Source organism: Lathamus discolor, chromosome 2 (assembly GCF_037157495.1).
Source record: "Lathamus discolor isolate bLatDis1 chromosome 2, bLatDis1.hap1, whole genome shotgun sequence".
Taxonomy (NCBI): Eukaryota; Metazoa; Chordata; class Aves; order Psittaciformes; family Psittacidae; genus Lathamus; species Lathamus discolor.
In genome coordinates this window covers 103825601-103850599 of record NC_088885.1, presented here as the reverse complement: position 1 = coordinate 103850599, position 24999 = coordinate 103825601, and the positions used below count along the sequence as shown (strand labels likewise).

Sequence of the window (24999 nt, the reverse complement as noted above, 5' to 3'; positions counted from 1 at the left end):
ATTGCAAATCTGAGTGTTTACTGTTTCAGGTAGTCTGTGTCTGAGAGAGGAGGCACTCAGGGATCTTATGTTATTTTTCACCTATATTGACCAATGTAATGTGGTGTTACTTCAGATTTTTTTAATTCTTTTTTTCAATATGCCCATCTTTAAGATAGGAACTCATCATCAAGACAGAAAGATAAAATAGAAAAAATATTTAAGGCCATTTTTTGTTTACTTTTATGGATGGTTACAGAACTGTGTGAGTTTAAATAAAGTTGTGTTACATTATCAGCTTTTTTAAAACCACTTTTATAAGAGATTAAGTGCTTCGTAAACAACGTTTTACAACAAAGGAGGGAAAAAAAGGAAAAAGAACATTTTCAAAGTCTTAAATTTGTGTAATATGAGGTAAAAATATACAGACAATTCTAGACAAAGAATTATGTCCATTATTACTGTGATCAGATTTAAAATAAACCCCCCAAACCAAAAGTGTTTGATAAGGCACCTATTTTCTCATCTGCAAGCCTGCATGAATGAGCAAAATGCAAAGGCTGGAGGTACCCTCTGAAGAATCAACTGATTATGTCAGGAAAAAATAATTTGACAAAAACCTCAACGGAGAAGTCTATAGACAAATAAGTCTGTTTGCGTGGAAGAAAATGGCATAGAAAATGGTAACCATACACCCAAAAATTATTTCCCTGGTAGAAGGTGGTATAAACAGGATGACTTAGGAATAAATTGATTAAATGGATATCTTTTGTAGCTGGTAGTAAATTTCCTGGCAGAAATTAGGGTACTGACCCCACTTTTGATTAAACCCCAAGAATGAATATCATTTTCCTGCAACTCCTGTCCATTCTGGCAGAAGATGAAGTTTACAGCTCCCTGTGAAAGATTCACTGAATCTGCCCTAAAATTTGAAAGGGTAATGCTGAATGAAACATAGTTTTTATTACATTTAATGATCACTGATGCTACTACTACATTAATGACCTCATTAATTCATAGTGTTTTAAGTAGCACAATATTTGAATTTTTTTAATATTATATGTAAAAGAAATAACCCGAAGAAAGAGAGGTATAAAATTAAAACATTACTGGAATGGTTTCTGTGAGGCTTAAAGAATCCTTTGATTTTTTAAGATATTTTTTCAAATTTATCTTAATAACAGATACATTTCTTTGATTTAAAAAATTATTTGAAGATAGCAGTATCTGTAACTTGCTTTTTTATGTCAGCTGTATTCTCACTTTGTCTTTTTTTAAAAATTTATCTGTATGCTATAGACATTATATGTCAGGCATATATCTGCACACTATAGACATTTGACAGGCTGAGAAAGTTGAGGCTGTTCAGCCTGGAGAAGAGAAAGCTCCATGGAGACCTCATAGCAGCCTTCCAGTATCTGAAGGGGGACTATAATGATTCTGGTGTGAGAATCTACAGACTTCAATGATAGGACAAGGGGTGATGAGTTCAAACTTAAACAGGGGAAGCTTAGATTGGATATAAGGAAGAAGTTCTTTACTGTGAGGGTGGTGAGGCACTGGAAAGGGTTCCCCAAGGAAGTTGTGAATGCTCCATCCCTGGCAGTGTTCAAGGCCAGGTTAGACAGAGCCTTGGGGGACATGGTCTAGTGTGAGGTGTCCCTGCCCATGGCACGGGATTTGGAACTAGATGATCTTAAGGTCCTTTCCAACCCTAACTATTTTATGATTATGTATGCATTTGAGTATGTACACATATATGTGTGTATATATATATTTTTTTCAATGTTGTTTTGCTTCATATTTATTGTATTAAGTTTCCAGATACATGACAGATCATAGTACAGATCTGTTTGATCATGTGGAGGTGGGAAAGAAGAAGTGTTGGAATTAAATTATTCCTCTTGACAAAAAATTACAATTCATGTGCTTAGGAAATCAGAAGAGAAGCTGACTGATGGGAAAGAGGCTTGGCAGTGTAAATAGGTAAGCATTATATATGGTGTAAGGATGGTCATGACATCAGCCCCACATCAGCTTCATACCGTTCCTGTTCTGAACCCATTACTTATAAGAAAGAAACTACCTCTGTCTTTGTGTGGGGGGAAAGCTGGAAAATTGTGAGTGCCTGTAGTGTGATTGTTATTCTTTTGCAATTACAGTACAATATGATTTATACTACACAGGGTGTAATAAAGACACATTATTTAATTATTAAGCAGAATCAGAGTAGACTGAACATTGTGTCTGTGTACTTCTGAGTTCAACCAAGCTTATACTTATGTCCTTAAAAGAGTCAGATGAAATCAGAGAACTTAAAGTTTGCATGCATACTACTTTTCTTTCAGGCTCTTAGAAGCCTGAAAAGCTGACAAGTTGCAACAATAATCATACACTGAACATTTTTTTAGAGTCTAGGATGCTATACTGACTAAAAAAGTAGTGAAAGTCAGAGGTCCTTGACCTCATAGGAGACTTCAACCACCCTGGTATCTATTGGAGCAACGGTATGGCCTGGCACAAGCAATACAGGAGGTTCCTCAATTGTGTGGAAGACAACTTCCTTCTGCAAGTAACAGAGAAGCCAACAAGGAGAGATGCCATGCTTGACCTCATGCTCACCAACAGGAAACAACACGTTGGAAATGTGATGCTCCAGGGCAGCCTTGATTGCAGCGATCATGAGACGGTCAAATTTGAGATCCTCAGGACAGTGAGAAGAGTGTGCAGCAAGCTCACTGCCATGGACTTCAAGAGAGCAGATTTTGGCATCTTCAGGAACCTGCTTAGTAAAGTTCCATGGGATAAAGACCTAAAGGGGAGGGGGGCCCAAGACTCTTGGTTGATATTCAAGGATCACCTGCTACAAGCTCAGGAGTGCTGCATCCCAACTAGAAGGAAGTGCAGCAGGAGGGCCAGGAGACTTCCTTGGATGGATAAGGAGCTGCTGAGGAAAATTCAAAGTTAAAAAGAGGCTTATAAAAAGTGGAAGCAAGGTCAGGTGTTGGTTGATGAGAAAATGAGCATGAGCTGGCAGTGTGACCTCGCAGCCCAGAAAGCCAGCCATATCCTGGGATGCATCAAAAGGAGCGTGACCAGCAGGTCGAAGGAGGTGATCCTGCCCCTCTACTCTGCTCTCGTGAGACCTCACTTGGAGTACTGTGTACAGTTCTGGTGTCCTCAACATAAAAAGGACATGGAACTGTTGGAACAAGTCCAGAGGAGGGCCACGAGGATGATCAGGGGACTGGAGCACCTGTCGTATAAAAACAGGCTGAGAAAGTTGGAGCTGTCGAGTCTGGAGAAGAGAAGGCTGCGTGGGGACCTCAAAGCAGCCTTCCAGTATCTGAAGGGGGGCTACAGGGATGCTGGGGTGGGCCTCTTCATTAAGGACTGCAGTGACAGGACAAGGGGTAACGGGTTAAAACTTAAACAGAGGAAGTTTAGATTGGATATAAGGAAGAAGTTCTTTCCTGTTAGGGTGGTGAGGCACTGGAATGGGCTGCCCAGGGAGGTTGTGAATGCTCCGTCCCTGAGAGTGTTCAAGGTCAGGTTGGACAGAGCCTTGGGCAACATGGTCTAGTATGAGGTGTCCCTGCCCATAGCAGGGTGGTTGTAACTAGATGATCTTAAGGTCTTTTCCATCTTTAACTATTCTATGATTCTATGCTTCTATAGAATCGGTCAGTCCCATGTTTCCTCTAGAGGATCAGCTGGCTATAGTACTCATTTCAAATGGCAATATTATAGTTTTAAATGTCTACCCATTTCAAGGCTGAATCACTGATGAGAAAGCCATCTCTCTGTAGTCAATCCAAGCATGTATATGACCAGATTCTTTAAAAGGACTTGGATACATGTGGATACCGAAATATGTGAAAGCCAGGATATTAAACAGAGGTGTGCACAACCTTCAGTTTAAACGTATGTGTTTGAAAACTTTCAAGCTTTTAAAATAGTGTGTTTCCTCCTTACTGAAAGATAGTCTATAAAATATATTATTAGTTTTTTCTATCAATATAGCTATCAAGAAAAAGTCTGGAAATATAGAGTTTGGTTTGCACCACGCAGTACCTTCAGGTGACATCTCTGGAACAGTGGCCATGTAAGGTCCATCCAAGAACTGTGGTTCATGATCATTGACATCTCGAACCTTGATAATAAATTCTGAATCAGGTTCAACGGGAAGCTGAGTATTCCTGTTAATTGCTTGTGCTCTTAGACTGTAGAAGGGTTTCTTTTCTCGATCCAGCTTTTGTGTCACATAAATTTTGCCGTTATCTTCATCAATGATAAAAATGCTTCCAGCTCCCTCCCCAGTCAAAGTGTATTTTAGGTTGCCATCCTGCTTGTCTAAATTTGATTGCAGCTGCAAGTACAAACCAGAAAAGATTAGCCACATTTTGGGAGGTGCAAAGATTTGGAATTTGCATTGTAGGGTTTTTTTTTATTTTGTTCTACAAAGAGTGCTGTCACTAGTGAGCACATTTAAAAGAGGGTACTGTCACACTTTCAACTAGTCAGGGCTCAGTTTTAAATTTTTTATATAATAAACATATAAATTTCTGGTAAACCTGAAAAGAAGTTGCTTCAGCCACTTTGAATTGAAGGGAATGAATGTAAGTACCTACTTTATTCGTTTCTTCATCAGCTCTCATAAACTTCTGCTGAAAATGATGTGAAGGTCATTAAATGTTATCTAAATTTTTTATTATTACAAAAGACAAGTGTACTTTGTGATTTTTGTATATATTTTTTGTACTCAGCAATACTAAGTGTAAATATGAAAGACAGTTCTATTTCTGTTGAAATATTAAAGAGATGAAATGCTATTCTGTGGTATAAGCCTGTATTATTTATTTTGAAATAAATTGATAGACATTTTCCATTTCCTTCCAGGAATATCTGCATCCTCCGTTGTCTTGCTAAGAAGAACTTTATGATGATAAGTTGAGCCCTGGAGATCACTGTGATCCAGCTTCATTTGCTCATGACAACAAACCAGTTCTGCTCATATTAACAATATGCAACTACATTTTAAATAGCAATAACTTAATTTCTTAACATTTAGAACTATTTAAAATATGAACAACTTAAAGTCAAATGCTTTGAAATTAAGTAGTCTTGTGCAAAATATTGGGAAGGTCTGGCCCTCTATGAGCAGTCTGGTCAAATTCATTTTAACACCATATAATTTGGGTATCTGGCTAGCGGGTACCACAGATTTTTTTTGATCCATAATCTTTGTTTACTTTTCATGAGCCCCAGGGCATGGGAAAGGTGGTGTATATCTAGATCTTTAACCCAAGATGGGGTTCAGATGTGGTTACAGACTGCACCAAACCTTTAGAGAAGTGTGCCTCTCGCTGCCTTTTTAGACATAACCTGTGTTGAACCACTTCATGCAGCATCATTTACCCCCAAAATATTTTCATGCCCCTGACCATGTGAAGTGAGACGTCTTTTACAAACGATATTTGCTGAGAAAGCATAGTTAAGATCCTCAGCTTACCTGTTTTATTAACCTTGACAGGAAAGAATTAATGGCCTTTTTGTTCTAGATGAGAAGTAGGAATAGTGACTTAAAAATAGACTACCTTTTTATTTTCTTTGATGCGGTCTCCTTCAGGGCCTGATTTATTAAAAATTTGTGTGTTGATTATAGACTATAATTTCATTTACCAAAAGAAAAGCATAATCTCAATAAAAAGGCACAAATACATATGTCTGATTGAACAGTGCTTAGACTAAAATAAATTAACTATACTCTTCAATAAAAATTCCCTATCGTTTACCTGTGAGAAATATAGAGGAGACATTATGAAATTTTTCTAAAGCTGTGTGAATATATAGGACATTTATGAAATTTATTTACAAGAAACTGTTTTCAAGCTATGGAAAAGTAATAATTATTAAAAAAATCAGTAAGTCTACACTTTCTTTTAGAAGTGAGACATCACACTTGCATAGTAGTTACTTCGAAGGAGCTGTGAAAAAGTAATTAATGAATTTTGAACACTTCACCCTCTGGGCCCAATTAAATTTTAGTGCTAGTTAATTAGCAGTTAAGCTTATTTTGGTTCATTCATCTAGAAATTGCCTTAAAGAAAAAGAAAATAGATCTCAAGATTACAATTACTTCTAGCATACAAAAAAAGTATTTAATAAATAATAATAATAATAATAACCATCAGAGAGAGAAGGAAGTAGTAGATAAAGCCTATCTTAAGACAATTAAGGCAATTATCTTAAAACACATTTTTAAAGGAGGGTGAAAAATAGTTGCTCCTTGTGCTAAACCTACATTAATGAACCATGCCAATTCCTGTAGTTTCTCATTGGTAAAAGGATTTAGTATTAATCTGCTTCATTAAAAATTAATGAGGGGTAAATCAGCTGCTACTTAGTGTAATATAAAATCATGCTAAATACTGTTAGTAAACTACACTGCACTCAGTATGGCTGCTTTGATGCCGTTGCAAAAATAGCACAAGGAAATTGCCAGATGTTGATAAATAAGTCCTTAACCTTAATTCAGAAAACAGAAAAGAACTTTTTTATCTTGATACCTTCATCTGCTGTAAATGGAGACAGCTTTAGTAACAGAGTGAATGTGGAGTTTCCTTGACAGCAGACATAGGTGAAGGAAGGTCCTTAGTACTGCCACAACCTCAAGCTCTTGGGAGTTCTCTGACCCTAAGTCAGGTCACAGTAAAGGAAAGATGTTTTGCTGCCCAACTACAGCTCCCAAAGCTTCAATTTTTCCTTTTTTTTTTATATTGCCAGGTTGCTGGAGACGCTCAGTCTTCCAAGTCAAGGTAGCAAGCTGCTAATCAACACATTAAATCTAACCTTGTACTGTCCTTGAATTATTACTTATCATACCTGTCCAACATACACAGGCACCACTGAAGTCTGTTCCTCAGTTGCAAAAAGTGGCTCCCACACCCAGCCACGTCTCACTCTTCGAACTGCTGTGAAAGACTCATATGTGTTTTGAGCCAAGCGGTTCTGCGTGCTTGGAGAGCAAGGCTGAAGTTGAACCAGCATCAGTGTGAGAGATAGCAATTCAGAGAAATTCATGCTGAACTCTTCTTTCAATCAATCTTCATCTGTGGAAGAGGGGAAAACAAGAAAAAAAAATCTTGATAAAGCATCACTTCTCTCCTTCAACTTTTACGTATTCATTCTGTGCAAATGTAAGAGATGACTTGCATGTGAGAAACCTCCACCTCTCCATAAAAGGAAAGAGCCGAAACAAAGTCTGCTTCTGATTAAAATAGAGGTTCTCTTAGAGACTCTGGCATGAAAGTCAAGTGTTTCAACTGTCTGTTATGAATATGACACACAGGGATATGCAAAACAGGAAAATCATCCTTCAATTAATTCATCTTCCAAATTAAGCTGGGTAATTGTATTGTGTAGCCTAAGAATAATTTGATTGAAATAATTGTATGTTTCTGCTTAAGCAGGGCTCATTTTGAGCTGCAGTCACAGAACTGCCTGAAGGGTGAACATCTAGCCTTAGTGGCCCTGATGACTGACAGCTGAAACAGAGCAGTGCAGATAATTTTTTAACCTCTTCTTTCCTTCTTTCCTAACTCAGAAAATGCCTTCAAAAATGTCAAAGGCTGTAGGGTACTGTGAGAAACAGCAAAAATTTGCAACTTTCCCCTCCTGATCAACAGAAATTTTCATGATTGATTTTACCACCTCTGACATACTTGTTTTCAGTTAAACTGGCAAAGGGCAAATGCATCTTGAAAGCTGTAGGTTTCTGAAGCTAGTTTCTTTCAGAAAATGAAAGCATTGCACAAACTGTATGCTATTATTGACTTTTCAGAAATATTTTGGTGTAATAAATGAAATTCTGTTTTGTAAATTAAGTGCAGTTCTCAGGTAGAGAACAGCCATCTTCTGAGGTAAAAAGAAAAGTTATGAAAATCATTACCACACACAGCTCTTAAACCTTACTTGGCAATGATATTAGCCATTCTCTTCAAGGCTTTAGCCTTTTCCTATACTAGAGCAGTCTGGTTTATGAATTTATCACATGCCAGTCTGTTTGTACAGCATACTGCAAAAATATTTGGCTTCATTTACTTTAGGCCTGAAAAATCCATAAACTTTTTACCTGTACAGGGTGAAGTATAAATGTATGTATTCTAAGATCATTATTTAAATAATAGTGCTTGTTGTGGTTTGACTGTCAGAGCTGAATACAGGACAGTGTTATAAACACCAATCCTTATTCAAAGGGAAACTTCAAAATCATTTAAAATGACAGACAGGCCATATAGACAACAGTTTCTTTCCTCCCATCAATTTTACACGGCGTCGAACATTATTCTGTTAAAACATAATCTGCATATGTATATTTATTGAGAAAGGGAGAAAGGAGTTCTAATAAGCACATAGAATTGTAGGTATCAAAGAGCATGTTCCAATTTCTTAACATTTTCTAGTTTTCGACTGTAAAGCTGTAACAGTGCAAGATGAGACTTGAATTGAGTGAATATGACTTTGGTACTCTCTTGTTTCAATTTTCTGTGGAAAATTGCTAGTTTTCCTAAAGCTGCAAGACAAGGCCAGCAAAGCTCAACTTGGCTCTCAAACAAAGCTTGAGTGAGGTTTAAAAGGCCTAAAGGCTTTGGAGAGTCTCCCTGTACAAGAGGTGTATTTAACACTCAACAGTAATTTGCATAGAAACTAATCTTAAAAATTAACATTCATTTTCTTGCGGTACATACCACAGGACAGACAATTCAAACTTTGAAAACTGTATAGTCAAAGAGACTTTTCTGAGGAATCGTAAAGAAATTTATTTCAATCACTATTTAAATGAGGAGACAGGCATTCACTCTGGGCGATAGCAAATGCTTCTGGCTACCATTAGCTGGAGTTTTGTCCACTTGCTCTCACACTGTCCACTTTGATCAACAAACTGTTCCAGGCTTGCCAGCCAGTGTTTCACGCAGAGTGAATGCCAAACAGACACTCATTATCAAACTCATCTTTCAGACACTGTGTGTACCTATCAACATAGTGAGCGTACAAATATGGCTATGCTGGTCTACTGTTGGACACCTTTTAGCAATGCAATCAGCAAAGACCAGCTGAGCATAATTAATATTTCAGTCTGTTTCAGTGTATTCTCCTTACTAATTTATGTTAATAGCTTATGTTGCATGGATTCGAGTCATATCTCAGACAAATTGAGGGAAGGGGGGAATAAACATGTTTAGATTTTGACATGTTGCACACTGTTATGTGCATAAAAAGACTGAAACTTGAAATACAGGTTATTGTAAAGAAACATAAAGCTATGCACTGGAATTGACAGTTATAAGTGTTTCTGGTTTTCTCTTCTCTATCAGACATATTCAACTTGCTTTTATTGTCAGGACTTTTTAAAGCATATTTGCTTCCAATGTCTTCCTGCTCATTTGGTGTTAAGACACTACCTCCTGCCTCTAGCCAGCACGTTACCATTCTTTATGAAACCAATTGCTTTCTTGTGAAACAATCACCTTATTTCTGTTCCACAAACTGCAAGTCATTATCAGAAGTAACTCTCATAAAACATCCAGAAACTAATTTCTTATTCCCTCCTCTGTATCTAGTCTTGCCTTAAAACATCTAAATTTTAGTGTTACCTAAAGGGAAACAAAGTGTTCACAGTGTTTAAAGTGATTCTATGCTGAGACTGCTGCCTATCACAGCGACTAGTATTGTCTTGTTATTCCCTTGTACTCCTGTCTTTTCCTGTCTATCAGCTGTCTCTTGTTTTAAACATTTATCAGTTGTCTCTTGTTTTACCTGCGATTTCTTTCTAAGATCTTTGTAAATGAAATGACCTTGTCCTCTATGTTATAATACACAGCAGAAGGATTAATAAAAGCACAGAGCTTTTAGGTGATATAGTAATATGCATGCACAAATAGATAAATTTTTCATAGAATAATCTCTTATTGAAAACAAAAGACAAATGCATTTTCAGAGATGAGCAAATGAACTATCAGTAATAATTTGCTAAGGGAACAAGAGAAATGGGGACCATTGTTCTGTTCCTGTCCTATTCTTCAGGAAGTACATCTCTGATCTCTCTCACTTGCACTGGATTGCATTAATAAAGACTGATACTTAGAACAGAGTAATAAGAATATCAATTGTACTTGTAATAAGCAGGCCACACCTTTTAAAACACTATCTTCATTTTATACCCAATGAAAATCACAAGTTTCCTGCAGACTAGGGGCAGATTTACCTTCTGGTTTGTTCTAGAACCATCATTAAGTGGCAACCTGTCGCCATTTGAAACTGGATATTAGTTTTAGGCAGGCTGGTAGTCTGACTTGGTTCTGAATTACCTCTGTTTTGATAATAATAATTTATTTAAATTATGACTGTGCCATTACATTACAAAATAATACCTGTTACTGCTTAACACTGCAAGGATAACAATAGAAAGAATAAGAGGCTTAAAAAGATAGAATCTTTGGGATATAATGAAGTTATATATTTGCTGGAGAATAGGGGAGAGAGAAGACTAAAGGCAGACAACACAACCTTCTCATTAAAAATGATAAACAACTGATTACAGTAAAGGTGAAGATAAATTCTGTTACTTGAAGAATAAGGAAAAAACCCAGCTTAATTTTGTAACAAACCCTCCATGATCTTATATAAGTAAAACCTTTTAATTAGAAGGTAACAAAATGCTGGAGCATGGTGGCAAGAGATGTGGTAGACACTCCTTAACTATACACCATTAAGACCATCTAGCATATGTGTTTGATCTTACTTTGCAGCCGGGATTTAAAACAGTCACTCTAGAGAAAAACAAATCTCTCTGTCATTGAAAGTATTGATGAGAGTCAAAAATGCCAGACTGAAAGACATTCTTTTTGAGGAATTTGGTGTTGTCTTTTCTTGTTTTAATAACATAAAGCAAGCAACAATAAAGTGAGAAAATTCATGTAAGCCAATCTAATTAATATGGAGCTCCTGAAACATATTTCTTTTCTCAAGAAGCTGAACTCAATGCTGTTTCAGTTGCAAGCTCTGTTTTGTGCATTGATATTACTAAGTTTATAGTTAAATTTTTCTTCCTTGTATGTCACTATCTTTAATTTTAATATAATAGAATAAAGAAGAAAGGCTATTTGTAACTAATGCCTATAAATTACTGCATTAGAAAAAGCTTGGATGGGTAGAAACCTTCACAATTTCAACTATACATTTGTTTGTACAATGTTTATTTTATATGGCTGATTACTAATAAGCCTACTGTATTATACTGTTTTTGCTCTTTTCTTTTCAGAAAAAAATGTACCTGGACTGATTTTCATTGACTAATCTAGGTTTCACACAATATGGTAGACACCTAGGCTTTAATACTTCTAGAAGTGCCAAAGAATTATTCATGTACATATCAACGAGTTTAATTAATGCATATGGGTTTTGATTATTTTTTTTAATAATCTGTATAGAAGAATGATAAAATCTTCCAGAGTATGCTAAGTAGTGGACACAATCCTGTTCTTGCTGCTTCTTACCATTGCTGAATTTTGCATAGAGGAAGAGCATATTTTTTACAGATTTAGTGTGTTAGAAACCCTTTGTTACTATTTTCAGTGACTTTTTTTTTACTTATATTTGGTCTTTTATAATCAATACCAAGATATTTTTTTTGTGTAAGTTTTCCATTCTTAATGTTTTTTGAGTATTTTATTTGAAGACACCACAAAAAGGCATACTAAACCTTTAACGAATAAATATGGCATATTTAGTTCCAACTCTGCTGGGTCTGACCTCTGGTTCCATTGATAAATCACAGACTGGCCCAGAAAAAGTCACTACTATAACAGCAATGTTTAACTGAGCTGATTAAAAGAAGCAGTAGGAAGAAATGACAAAGTTTCAAAAATTTATTTTGTTATTCAAACTTCATTTTTTACTGAATATCACAGTTGTCATATGCCAAATATACATATTCAGTGACTGACTGATTGATTGTTTGCTTTTTGTAAATGGGTAAATTTGATATCAGTCCTGCCGTACCTCAGCTCACCTTTAGATGCCTCTCAGCTTACGTATATCTGCCTGATTTATTTGCAATTAGTTTAGTGTTTAATATCACTTTAGTTTTAGCTATTATTTATATTGAATCTATTTTCATTTAGGGTTTTGTTTTTACTTTCTTGTTTTTCACACAGTTCATTTTTAATAAATTTGAACTGCTACATCTAATAGCTGTGCTGAATTTAATTATACTATGGCTATCAGAATTAACATCTTCAATGTAATAATAACTTCACTCAGTTAATTAGAGCTATACCAACAATGGTTTTGCTAGTCTGTTGCACGAATAGCTATTATAAAGGCTATTACTTAACCTTGAGAATTGTCTTCTTAACACATGCCTTGATGTGATATTTGATCAAATTATATTGACCAGGAGTGCATATTAGCACAGTACAGCTGCACATGTCTGTACTCATCACCCAGCACTTCACTTGCATGAAGAGCAATTACTTGGATGTTATGAATGTGATATAAATTTCGCTTCATTCTAATTGGTACATTATTTTCTTCATTTTGTAAATATACTACTGTGCCATTAAGGAAGGCTTCAAACTGTTACATGGAACTTTCAGAGTAATTATCTGTCAGATATACATGGACAAAAATAGCTTTAGAGAAGTGAATTTGATAGCTGTTCAGTGCTTTTAAGTCAGGATTCTAGCCAGTGCAGACCTGACTGACTAGAAATCCTGTCATTCCTATGGTTTTATAAGGTTTTGCTGATCATCTTTCCAGGTAGTATATTAATACATATTATCTGTCTCCAGTATTTTACTAGAATACCTATGGCACTATAGAAAAAGCCCAGGTGCCATTTCAGGTGGAAAAAAGCCTAGTCTTCAAAGAATGAAAAACAGTAGCCAGAAGTTTATCCATACTAGCTACTACAGTATCAAAGTGCAATATGTATTTCTTCAAATCCTATATATTCCATTAAAAGCCTATGCGAACTGAAGAGAAAGGCAGCACATTTGTTTTAAATGAGGAGAAAGGGATCAAAGTGAGCAATGAGGTTTCTTGCCCACAAAACAAAGGAGAAAATATAGGGGATAGGTGACATATTCTGTTTTACAATCTCACACCATGGTATCTTAGAATCATAGAATCATAGAATGGTTAGGGTTGGAAAGGACCTCAAGATCATCTAGTTCCAACCCCCCTGCCATGGACAGGGACACCTCACACTAAACCATCCAACACAAGGCTTCATCCAACCTGGCCTTAAACACCGTCAGTGATGGAGCACTCACAACCTCCCTGGGCAACCGATTCCAGTGTCTCACAACCCCAACAGGAAAGAATTTCCTCCTTATATCCAATCTAAACTTCCCCTGTTTAAGTTTTAACCCGTTACCCCTTGTCCTGTCACTACAGTCCCTGACGAAGAGTCCCTCCCCAGCATCCCTATAGGCCCCCTTCAGGTACTGGAAGGCTGCTATGAGGTCTCCACGCAGCCTTCTCTTCTCCAGGCTGAAATGCCCCAACTTTATCAGCCTGTCTTCATACAGGAGGTGCTCCAGTCCCCTGATCATCCTCGTGGCCCTCCTCTGGACTTGTTCTAGCAGTTCCATGTCCTTTTTATGTTGAGAACACCAGAACTGCACACAATACTCCAAGTGAGGTCTCACAAGAGCAGAGTAGAGGGGCAGGATCACCTCCTTCGACCTGCTGGTCACACTCCTTTTGATGCAGCCTGGGATACGGTTGGCTTTCTGGGCTGCGAGCGCACACTGAAGCCGGCTCATGTTCATTTTCTCATCGACCAGCACCCCCAAGTCCTTCTCTGCAGGGCCGCTCTGAATCTCTTCTTCGCCCAGTCTGTAGCTGTGCCTGGGATTGCTCCGACCCAGGTGTAGGACCTTGCATTTGGCGTGGTTGAACTTCATAAGGTTGGCATCAGCCCACCTCACAAGCGTGTCAAGGTCCCTCTGGATGGCATCCCTTCCCTCCAGCATATCAACCGGACCACACAGCTTGGTGTCATCGGCAAACTTGCTGAGGGCACACTCAATCCCACTGTCCATGTCAGCGATGAAGATGTTAAACAAGACCGGTCCCAACACCAATCCCTGAGGGACACCACTCGTTACCGGTCTCCAGCCTGACATTGAGCCATTGACCACAACTCTTTGTGTGCGGCCGGCCAGCCAGCCAGTTCTCTATCCACCGAGTGGTCCATCCATCAAATTGATATCTCTCCAATTTAGAGAGAAGGATGTTGTGTGGGACAGTGTCAAATGCTTTGCACAAGTCCAGGTTCTTATTCCCTTAGTGGAATTATATTAATCACAAAAAGACATGAGTAAACCAACACGGGAAATTGGCCTTTTTCTGAGTTAAAGCCAGTGACAACTGGTGCTACTCTATACTATTTGAACTTTGTCGTATAAACCTGGCTGTGCAATACCTATTTCCGAATGGATGTGAGCATACATGATCTGATAGTCAATTTCTTGCTTTTTTCAGCCCTATTCCACCAGTATTTTTAAAACTGAGAAACTTGTTTCCTGATCTATGGTTTGCTGCAGATATATGTAGCTGGGCCCAACTCAATATTTCTGGGTCTAGTTCAATATTCCTGTGTTTAACTTCCCTTGAGTGAATGCTGCCACTGCTGTGGTTCTGTGGACAAAGATTCTTATGATTTTGGAAATCATTATTTCACTTTATGCTGTACACAGAGATGCAAGTGCAGCCACAAACACTTCAGTCATGACTGCTGCAGAAGGAGACCCAAATCTTCTCAATGCTATTTTTTTCAGCTCTTTTGAAACAGTCTTGTAAAGATGACTGAACACATCTATAAAGACTATCAGTACAAGGAAAGAGTCACAAACACCATTCCCATTAGGAGAATTGTGTGTGTGTCTAAGGATAAACTTCTGGTAGGCGGAACTCCACCAGACTGTTTTCATTCTGCAGAGGTGACCTTTTGGAGTGCTGGCTAAGGTAAACACTGTATATGGTTGGAACCAAAAGCTATCTGATGTTAGAATCATAGAACAGTTAGGGTTGGAAGGGACCTTAAGATCATCTAGTTACAACCACGCTGCCATGGGCAGGGATGCCTAACACTAAGCTATGTCACCCAAGGCTCTGTCCAACCTGGCCTTGAGCACTGCCAGGGATGGAGCATTCACAACTTCCTTGGGCAACCCATTTCACTGCCTCACCACTCTCACAGTAAAAAACTTCTTTTGTCCAATCTAAACTTCCCCTATTTAAGTTTTAACCCGTTACCCCTTGTCCTATCACTATAGACCGTAATGAAGAGTCTTTCCCCAGCATCCTTAAAGGCCCCCTGCAGATACTGGAAGGCTGCTATGAGGTCTCCATGCAGCCTTCTCTTCCCCAGACTCAACAGCCCCAACTTTCTCAGCCTGATTTTATATGAGAGGTGCTCCAGTCCCCTAATCATCCTTGTGGCCCTCCCCTGGACTTGTTCCAGCAGTTCCATGTCCTTTTTATGTTGAGGACACCAGAACTGCACACAGTACTCCAAGTGAGGTCTCACGAGAGCAGAGTAGAGGGGCAGGATCACCTCCTTCGACCTGCTGGTCACGCTGTATTTGATGCAGCCCAGGATACAGTTGGCTTTCTGGAGTGCAAGTGCACACTGAAGCTGGTTCATGTTAAGTTTCTCATCTAATAACATCCCCAAGTCATTCTCCGCAGGGCTGCTCTGAATCTCTTCTCTGCCCAACCTGTAGTTGTGCCTGGGATTGCTCTGACCCAGCGGTAGGACCTTGGACTTACCATGGTTAAACTTCATAAGATTGGCATCAGCCCATCTCACAAGCTTGTCGAGGTCCGTCTAGATGGCATTCCTTCCCTCCAGCTTATCAACCGGACAACACAGCTTGGTATCATCGGCAAACTTGGTGAGGGCACACTCGATCCTACTGCCCATGTCAACGACAAAGATGTTGAACAAGACCAGTCCCAACACCGATCCCTAAGGGACACCACTCGTTACCTGTCTCCAGCTGGACATCGAGCCACTGACCACAACTCTTTGTGTGCGGCCATCCAGCCGGTTCTTTATCCACTGAGTGGTCCACCTATCAAATTTATGTCTGTCCAATTTAGAGACAATGATGTTGTGTGGGACAGTGTCAAACATTTTGCACAAGTCCAGGTAGATGACATCAACTGCTCTACCCCTGTCCATCAGTTCTGTACCCCCATCAGAGAAGGCCACCAAATTGGTCAGGCAGGATTTGCCTTAGGTAAGCCATGCTGGCTGTCACCAGCCACCTTGTTGTTTTCCATATTACTGTAAACTTTCCCTGTGAGTGCTTGTGTTAGCTTTTTCAGTTGGAACCAAGATAAAATTAAATCTGAAACATCCAAAAATAATAAACTAAAATTAAGGGTTTCTTTCAAGTGTACTGAAATCCTCCAAAGGACCAGAAGGTATCACAAAGAATATCACACTGACACACGCAAAGCTCCAGCAGACTCCCTAGAGGTAAATAAACCTCCAGTATTTCTCCCTGGTTGTTGTGACATCTTCTCTTTTTTTGGAAGCATAGCTTTCCCACATGTTATTAACTGAAGAAGTAATTGATGAAGTTTCATAGAAGAAAAGACAGGTGTGTTACTACTTCACACTCTTGTAAGGAAGAAAAAGAAAAGAAAAAATAAATAGGAATATCTTTGTCTCTTGTCTAAAAGATGGTAAATTAATTATTACATTTACTCCTGTTTCACATATTATTCTGCCAGACAGCTACATCCTTCTTCAGTCCAGATGTTTCCTAGATAAAGAAAAATTGAAATGCTTACCTTAGGACTTAACTTTATGAAAAATTATGCTCATTTTCTGCAGTAATTAAATAAATTCAGCAATTTTATTCTGCTGAAAAAATCAGTTCAGTAAACAGAAGTTGAGATGATAAAAGATTCAGTTTTGCCAGTACTTGTGGTACATTGCACTCTCTACACTAAAAATAAGTAAATGTTTAGTTTTAATTGCAGCTTTCCTTAACTATGACTATTATTTATTTTTAAGATAGTTTCTCTATAGAAAATCATGACTAAACCCTTGTCTTTTTGCATAAATATTTTGCTGATTAAAAAGTCTAACACATGCACACAGTAAAAACAGAAATTCTTGCCTTTTGGCATTTGCTTTTTATTGTAGAGAAGTAACAAATCCAATTACAAGATATTTGATTCACTGGGCAAATCCTAATGGAACATTTTTGGCTCTGCAGGGTACCACTCTACTGAAGAACCACTTGTCATCATAATAATATATAGGACCACATTCTGTGATTCACAGTTGAATTTGTTTGCCAAATGATTTTCAGGAAAGCGCATCCTGAAATTCTCCAAAACTCTCCTTATGCTTAAGGGCTTTTTTTTTTTTTTTTTTTGTTTCCACTCATAATTATTCTTTGCATACATTAATGCTAATAATGCAATGAAGTCACCTTTCCCATGCTTTTCAAAGAGATTTAATTCCTTCAAATATGAAACACCAAAGGATAAAGAGAAATTTTAACATTTTGGTTAAACAAATGCTTTTCACTATAATTTGACTTATTGTTAGACTGGTGATTTTGGCTTTACAGTTAATTTTCCACATAAAATGAGGTAAATCAGAAACACCCTTAAGTGAAATCATCCAGTCTATGCCAGTGGAACCTGGACTGAAATCAGATTCAAATGTTTACTAGTGCTCATTTGTAGAGGAAATAAATAACCATAAAAACAGTCCCTTACAAACAGTTAAAGAAACTACCCATTAAAAAAAAAAAAAGGAAAGAAAACCATTTTTTAAATTTTTATTAACACACTTTGTGCTCTATTAATAAACACATTAAGGTAAATAATGCAGGGAACATTTAATTGTATTGTTTTCATTATAAGCTAGAAAAAATTCCTCTGATACATAATACAGTTTAAATATGTAATTGAAATTTCTGAGCAGAGAACGTGTTTTGCATACATATATGCATGCAGTCTGTGCACCACCATAGTGGAAGTCAGCTAGAAACATGATGAAAGATACACCTCCCTCAGAAACACCTCAATAAGATCAGACAAAAAAGGATAGAATTCACCTGCTTTTCAATAGAGACAACAAACTGATCAGTAATTGTAGTTTTCAGAATAGTGAGAACTAGGGATGGAAAAGACTTACTTGGAAAACTGGCTAAAAGCTCCCTTATCTCTCTTTTTTAATATTTCAATTTTTGGCTGTACTACCAGGAACATATAGTTTTTCTTCACTCATTATATCAATCACATGAAAGGTAATATACTTTTCTATCTGTCTCACACACCAAAGATATAATCCAATACAGCTCTTATTTGATTCCATTAAACTTTGTAAGCACCTTCCAGGCACCGAGGTATTCAGAACAGGATAGGAACAGAGCATTAGGTCATCCAGGCCAAATAAAGGGTGTTGCATAATCAATTTCATGTCAAAGATTTTTAAAAGGCTTTTTTTTTTTTTTTCTGTCCTGTTTCAAAATGTGGAATAAAATATTCCAGGTATAGCTCAACAAATTCCATCACATTTGCAAATTGTGCATATGTTTGGGGCTTTTTCTAAAGGAATCATATTTTATGTGTCATAAAAAAAAAATTAAAAAAATCCTAAAAAAAAGAATGCCTTTTCTAGTTATTCATGTTACAGTCTCCAAAACTTATTAACTTTAAAGATATTTTTAAGGATACAAATTACTTTACAACCCTCTGATGTTATTACATTAATACATTAAAGAATAGTTTCAGGTAAAAAAGTATATTACAAAAAAAAATCTAAGTTGCATCATATCTGCAACCTAGGTCTTGACATACTTCATAGTCAAATTACCTTTTCTTTTACGATATATCAGAGCATAAATTTCATCCATCACTCTCACACTTATCTATGAAATAAAATTCAATTTTCTCTTATAATCTTGCTACTTCATACATGCAACATACCTCTTCCTGCAAAATGAGTAGCAGAAATGCTGCCTATGCTTCCATTATCATTCAACATACACCTTACTTTGAATCGAATTAAGATACCTTGAGACATTCTTATTAAATATAAATTCCCTTTTGACTAAAGTCCATTAATCAGAAAATCAGGAACCTGCTTAGAAAGGTTCCATGGGATATAGCCCTAAAAGGGAGGGGGACCCAAGACTGTTGGTTGATATTCAATGATCACTTACTACAAGCTCAGGAGTGTTTCATCCCAACTAGAAGGAAGTGCAGCAGGAGGGCCAGGAGACTTCCTTGGACAGGTAAGGAGATGCCGAGGAAAATTCGAAGGAAAAAAGAGAGGCTTATAAAAGGTGGAAGCAAGGACAGGCTACATGGGAAGAATACAGGCATGTTGTCCAGGAAGCTAGGGACCAGGTTAGGAAAGCTAAGGCCCAGTTAGAATTAAACTTGGATAGGGATGTTAAGGATAACAGGAAAGTATTCTACAGGTACGTAGCAAATATAAAACAGACTAGGGACAACACAGGCCTCCTGAGGAAGCTCTCGGGAGAACTGGCTATGCAGGATTTGGAGAAGGCTGAGGTTCTGAATGACTTCTTTGCCTCGGTCTTCACTGGCAAAGGCTCTGACCACACCACACAAGTCGTGGAAGGCAGAAGCAGGGACTGTGAGAATGAAGACCTTGGGCCCACTGTAGAAGAGGATCTGGTTCCAGACCATCTTAAGAACCTGAACAAACACAAGTCCATGGGACATGATGAAATCCATCCGCGGATCCTGAAGGAGCTGGCGAATGAAGTTGCTAAGACACTGGCCATCATATTTGAAAAATCACGGCAGTCAGGTGAAGTTCCCGATGACTGGAAAACGGGAAATATAACCCCCATTTTCAAGAAGGGGAAAATGGATGACCCAGGGAACTACAGAGCAGTCAGTCTCACCTCTGTGCCTGGCAAAATCTTGGAGCACATTCTCCTGGAAAGCATGCTAAGGCACATGAAAAACAACAAGGTGCTTGGGGACAGCCAGCATGGCTTCACTAAGGGCAAATCCTGCCTGACCAATTTGGTGGCCTTCTATGATGGGGCTACAGAACTGATGGACAGGGGTAGAGCAGTTGATGTCATCTACCTGGACTTGTGCAAAACGTTTGACACTGTCCCACACAACATCCTTCTCTCTAAATTGGAGAGATATCAATTTGATAGGTGGAACACTCAGTGGATAAAGAACTGGCTGGATGGCCGCACACAAAGAGTTGTGGTCAGTGGCTCGATGTCCAGCTGGAGACAGGTAACGAGTGGTGTCCCTTAGGGATCGGTGTTGGGACTGGTCTTGTTCAACATCTTTGTCGCTGACATGGGCAGTGGGATTGAGTGTGCCCTCAGCAAGTTTGCTGATGACACCAAGCTGTGTTGTCCGGTTGATAAGCTGGAGGGAAGGAATGCCATCCAAAGGGACCTCGACACGCTTGTGAGGTGGGCTGATGCCAACCTTATGAAGTTCAACCATGGTAAGTCCAAGGTCCTACCACTGGGTCAGAGCAATCCCAGGCGCAACTACAGGTTGGGCAGAGAAGAGATTCAGAGCAGCCCTGCGAAGAATGACTTGGGGATGTTATTAGATGAGAAACTTAACATGAACCGGCTTCAGTGTGCACTTGCACTCCAGAAAGCCAACTGTATCCTGGGCTGCATCAAATACAGCGTGACCAGCAGGTCGAAGGAGGTGATCCTGCCCCTCTACTCTGCTCTCGTGAGACCTCACTTGGAGTACTGTGTGCAGTTCTGGTGTCCTCAACATAAAAAGGACATGGAACTGTTGCAACAAGTCCAGAGGAGGGCCATGAGGATGATCAGGGGACTGGAGCACCTCTCATATAAAATCAGGCTGAGAAAGTTGGGGCTGTTGAGTCTGGGGAAGAGAAGGCTGCATGGAGACCTCATAGCAGCCTTCCAGTATCTGCAGGGGGCCTTTAAGGATGCTGGGGAAAGACTCTTCATTACGGTCTATAGTGATAGGACAAGGGGTAACGGGTTAAAACTTAAATAGGGGAAGTTTAGATTGGACAAAAGAAGTTTTTTACTGTGAGAGTGGTGAGGCAGTGAAATGGGTTGCCCAAGGAAGTTGTGAATGCTCCATCCCTGGCAGTGTTCAAGGCCAGGTTGGACAGAGCCTTGGGTGACATAGTTTAGTGGGAGGCATCCCTGCCCATGGCAGGGGGGTTGGAACTGGATGATCTCAAGGTCCGTTCCAACCCTAACTATTCTATGATTCTAACACAATTGGAATTTGTGTTGAAATGTGCCTTTCTAAAAGTCAGTGTTCAGTTTATACTTTATTGTTGGGTTGTTATTTTAATATATTATATCATTATGTAGGAAATAGCTCTTGAGAAGTTCCTAGCAATTATTTGATGCCTTGAACACCCACATACACTGCAGGCAAAATGCTGTATTTTTAACACACTGTTATCTCAGGTCCTTAAATTCTGGTCATTCTTTAAGTGTATTACATTATTTTAGGGGAGAAGAGAAAACATAATAACAAAGAAAGAAACCCACACAAAGCACTGGAATCAATGGAAAACAGAATTAAAATGGCTAAAGACTTCAAAGTAACCCCCAAAATTCAGATGATATTAGTTCAGCTGATTGTTATTGTTAGTTGATAAGATTTTTTATCTTCTGGACTAACACTCTTGATAGAACCAAGTCAGATACCCAGTTTTCTTTGAATCTGGAAAATATTTTGTTATTTCAGCATATTTTCTGTTCAGTTTCTTTTTTAACTTGTTATTCATTTATTTCCTTTTACAGTCAGTTTTTACCTTACTACAATGATTCTTCACTTTCTTAGCCTACATTGAATTTTCCTTTCTCCCCAAGAAACTGAAGCAATGAGGTTCTCTCCTCATTTTTTTCCCCATTTTTCATTTAAAAACTGGTTTTCTGTTTGTACCTAAGACTGAAGTACCTACTCATCTGTCATTTCTGGCTCCACCACTGTAACTCATCTGCAGTAACAGTTTATTGCATCTTTATCATGTTTTTTACCTCTCTTTAATCTGTGTGTATCATTCTCCCCCCGTTACCTGTGTGAGCCTCTGCTGTTCTCTGTTCAGTGCTATCTCCCAATGAGGCCTCCCTGCACAGATTTCGTTTGATATTTTACTTCATAGAAACCTGTTGTAAAAAATAAATTGAGCTGTATTATATTGTTGAGCTGGAGTCATTAACAGGGTTATTTTGACTATTTCAGGAGCACTTATGTACTTTGTAGCCTTAGCTTTTGTATCTTCAAGTAAGCAGGTATTCTCAGTACTTAATGTATTACTAGAATATTAAAATGCACAATCAAACCCAGAGTCTTTGAACTGCATCACCTACTTTTTCTTTCACTCAAATAAGCTTCTTAAGCTAAGAAGTAAGTGTAGGCCAGAAGCAGAAATAGGAATTCACTCTAAAAGCAAATCCTGGCTAGGATGGCTTTATAGGCTATGAATCATGGGGTATTCAGGCTGGACAAGAGAAAGCTGCATGAAGACCTCATAACAACATTCCGATAACTGAAAAGGGCATACAGGGATGACAGTGAGGGACTCTTCACCAGGGACTGTAGCAACAGGATAACAGGTAATGGGTTAAAACTGAAACAGGGGAAGTTCAGGCTAGATATGAGGAAAAAGTTCTTTACTGTAAGGGTGGTAAGGCACTGGAATCGGTTGCACAAAGTGGTAAATGCTCCATCCCTCACAGTGTTCAAGGCTAGGCTGGATGTAGTCTTGGGTGACATGGTTTAGTGCGAGTGCCCATGGCAGGGAGTTTGGAACCAGATGGTCTTAAGGTGCTTTCCAAACCTAACTATTCTATGATTCTATGGTGAGTGGTGAGAGAATAAAAGAGTTTGCTGTTTAAAATACAAGACTTGATTTTCCATCAGTGATTAAGAAAGAAGGAAGCTAGACAGCAGTCAGACCTCCATTGGAAAAGAGCATCAACTGTGCTGGGCCAGGGGACTTTCAGTCCACAGGAGAAATCCACAAGATTAATTGCCTTCTGGTCTCTATGCACGCTTCTGAAGAGTAGGGCTGATGAAACCTGCAGGCAGGTCCTTTGCATGTTTCAGCTTTCACCTCAACTTTAAAAGTCAGACTTAGCTAAAATCTGTAGGTGCATCCAGTTTAGCTCAATTAAAGTTATTCAGAAATATTACTTCTTTATGGATTTTGTTTTCTTTCAACTGAAATCTGTAGAAATTGCAGAAGTTCAGTGCAAGATCCCCATTTCTGGTAGAAAGCAGAGCACTCTCTTAAGTATTAAGTACTCTCCCAGTTGTTTTAAAAGAATATTAAAACCAACAAAGGCTGGTGTTGGTGCTTTGACATTAGTGTGGTTTGTTACATGGTCAATGTATTTTCTCCAGAACAAAGGAGGTAGAGAAAGGATTAAGAATATTAGAGATTTTATTGTTATCAGACCTTGATGATGAAGTGGCATAGCACAGGTTACCAAAAGAAATTTTGCAGTCATAAAAGGAGCTAAGTTTAAGGAAGGCAGAATTAGCCTGAGAAGATTTCAAATATCCATAAAGAACCGTATTGACAAGCAGAAGACAGAAACCTTGGGAGTTGAACTAAGAAAGAAACATGAGACCTGAGGCCTTTGCAAATACCAAACATCCACAGTTGATGCATGTTTGAGGAGCTAATAGATCCAGGATTTCTATGTTTCTTCTAAATAAGAATTTGTAAAGGTAAAATGTTAATTCCATGAATAAATTTTCTGAATAAAGAAACAAAATAACAAGGTCATGCTTAATAAAACAAAGCCAACCTGCAAAACAACCAACACTAAACTAAATGAAACTTGAAAGTATATTACAGGTAAAATTTACTTTCTACAACTAATTTCATACCATTATCAGTATTAATTTTCTTAAAGAGAAGCAACTATATAACAACCAGTGTCTGACCTTGGAAACTTGACTATAAAAATTAGAGACTTATGGTGATTATTTGGCAAAATATGACCAGGACTACTTCTGTCATCACTATTTCAGTAAATTATGTTATTATTTATATTAATAACTTCTATATGCCTTATGTAAATTCAGCTAGCAGCTCAAGAAGAGCAAGAAAAACAAGCATGGACTGTATTTCCAATCCATGGGAAATAATATAACTGCAGGAATTAATATATTTGTGAGAGGAGTGGGGAAGTTTCCTCTAGGAAGTAATATTTTAAGAAAATCCTGGAACAGGAGACCTCTTCATCAAGAAAGGTATATTTTGTTGTGAAACTAGTGTATAAGACATTGTATACTTCTTTCAAATTTCATCGCTTCACAGTGGCCCATGGAAATTTGTAGTGAATAAATAACATTTCAAAGTTCATTGAAATGAGTGGATACTTTTCAAGCCACTTCTTGGCCTTGGACCTGCCTATCAGCATGCCTGCTTTGTAGACATTTCCTTTCCTTTCCTTCATCAGGCTTGAGAGCGTTCATTCTCTGGTTCCTACACAGCCAAGTGAATAAGTTCAATGCATATAAGCGTATGAATATGTATGAGTTCTCAAACATGTCCTGATTTACTAAGTCAGATTGTTTAAATTTGCCCCTAAAATAAGTTCTTACGAAAGAAATCACAGAAATAGGTTTCTATGGATATTACGCTGCTTTAAAACTAGTTTCTTCTACATAGTTTTCCTTCTTTCAGGAGTCTGAGACTTTTTGATTTTAATTCATTAGAAGCCAGCTGAAGCTGGGAAGTCCATAAATTTTCCATAGTAACTGAATGGTCAAAGACTTAATTCACTAGTTTGTATAATCCAGAACTCATATCCTGCAGACAGTAATGGTCTTAAAATATTTAGATCTATGAAGTCCATGGATTTTTTTTTTTTTTTATATATATATATATAACAAATAGGTATAATTTCCTTAATTAGTGAAAAATGGGCTTTGATTGCTCCTTGG

At 38.1% G+C, this 24999-nt stretch overlaps 1 protein-coding gene across 5 annotated transcripts in view; it reads right to left on the bottom strand.

Annotated features, from left to right (window-relative positions):
- CDH19 (cadherin 19) overlaps positions 1-24999 on the bottom strand; it is a 73902-nt gene that overhangs the window by 33401 nt on the left and 15502 nt on the right. For 4 of the 5 annotated variants that reach the window (XR_010610120.1, XR_010610121.1, XM_065667925.1 and 1 more), the window contains exons 3-5: positions 22115-22205; positions 6865-7091; positions 4054-4348 (exon numbers count right to left, since the gene is read on the bottom strand). Coding sequence is in view for 3 of the 5 variants with exons in the window: in XM_065667925.1 (XP_065523997.1) it covers positions 4054-4348; positions 6865-7062 (493 nt within the window). In the remaining 2 variants the exon portion in view is untranslated. The remainder of the gene's footprint in view (positions 1-4053; positions 4349-6864; positions 7092-22114; positions 22206-24999) is intronic. The other variant, XM_065667924.1, reaches the window with a different exon arrangement.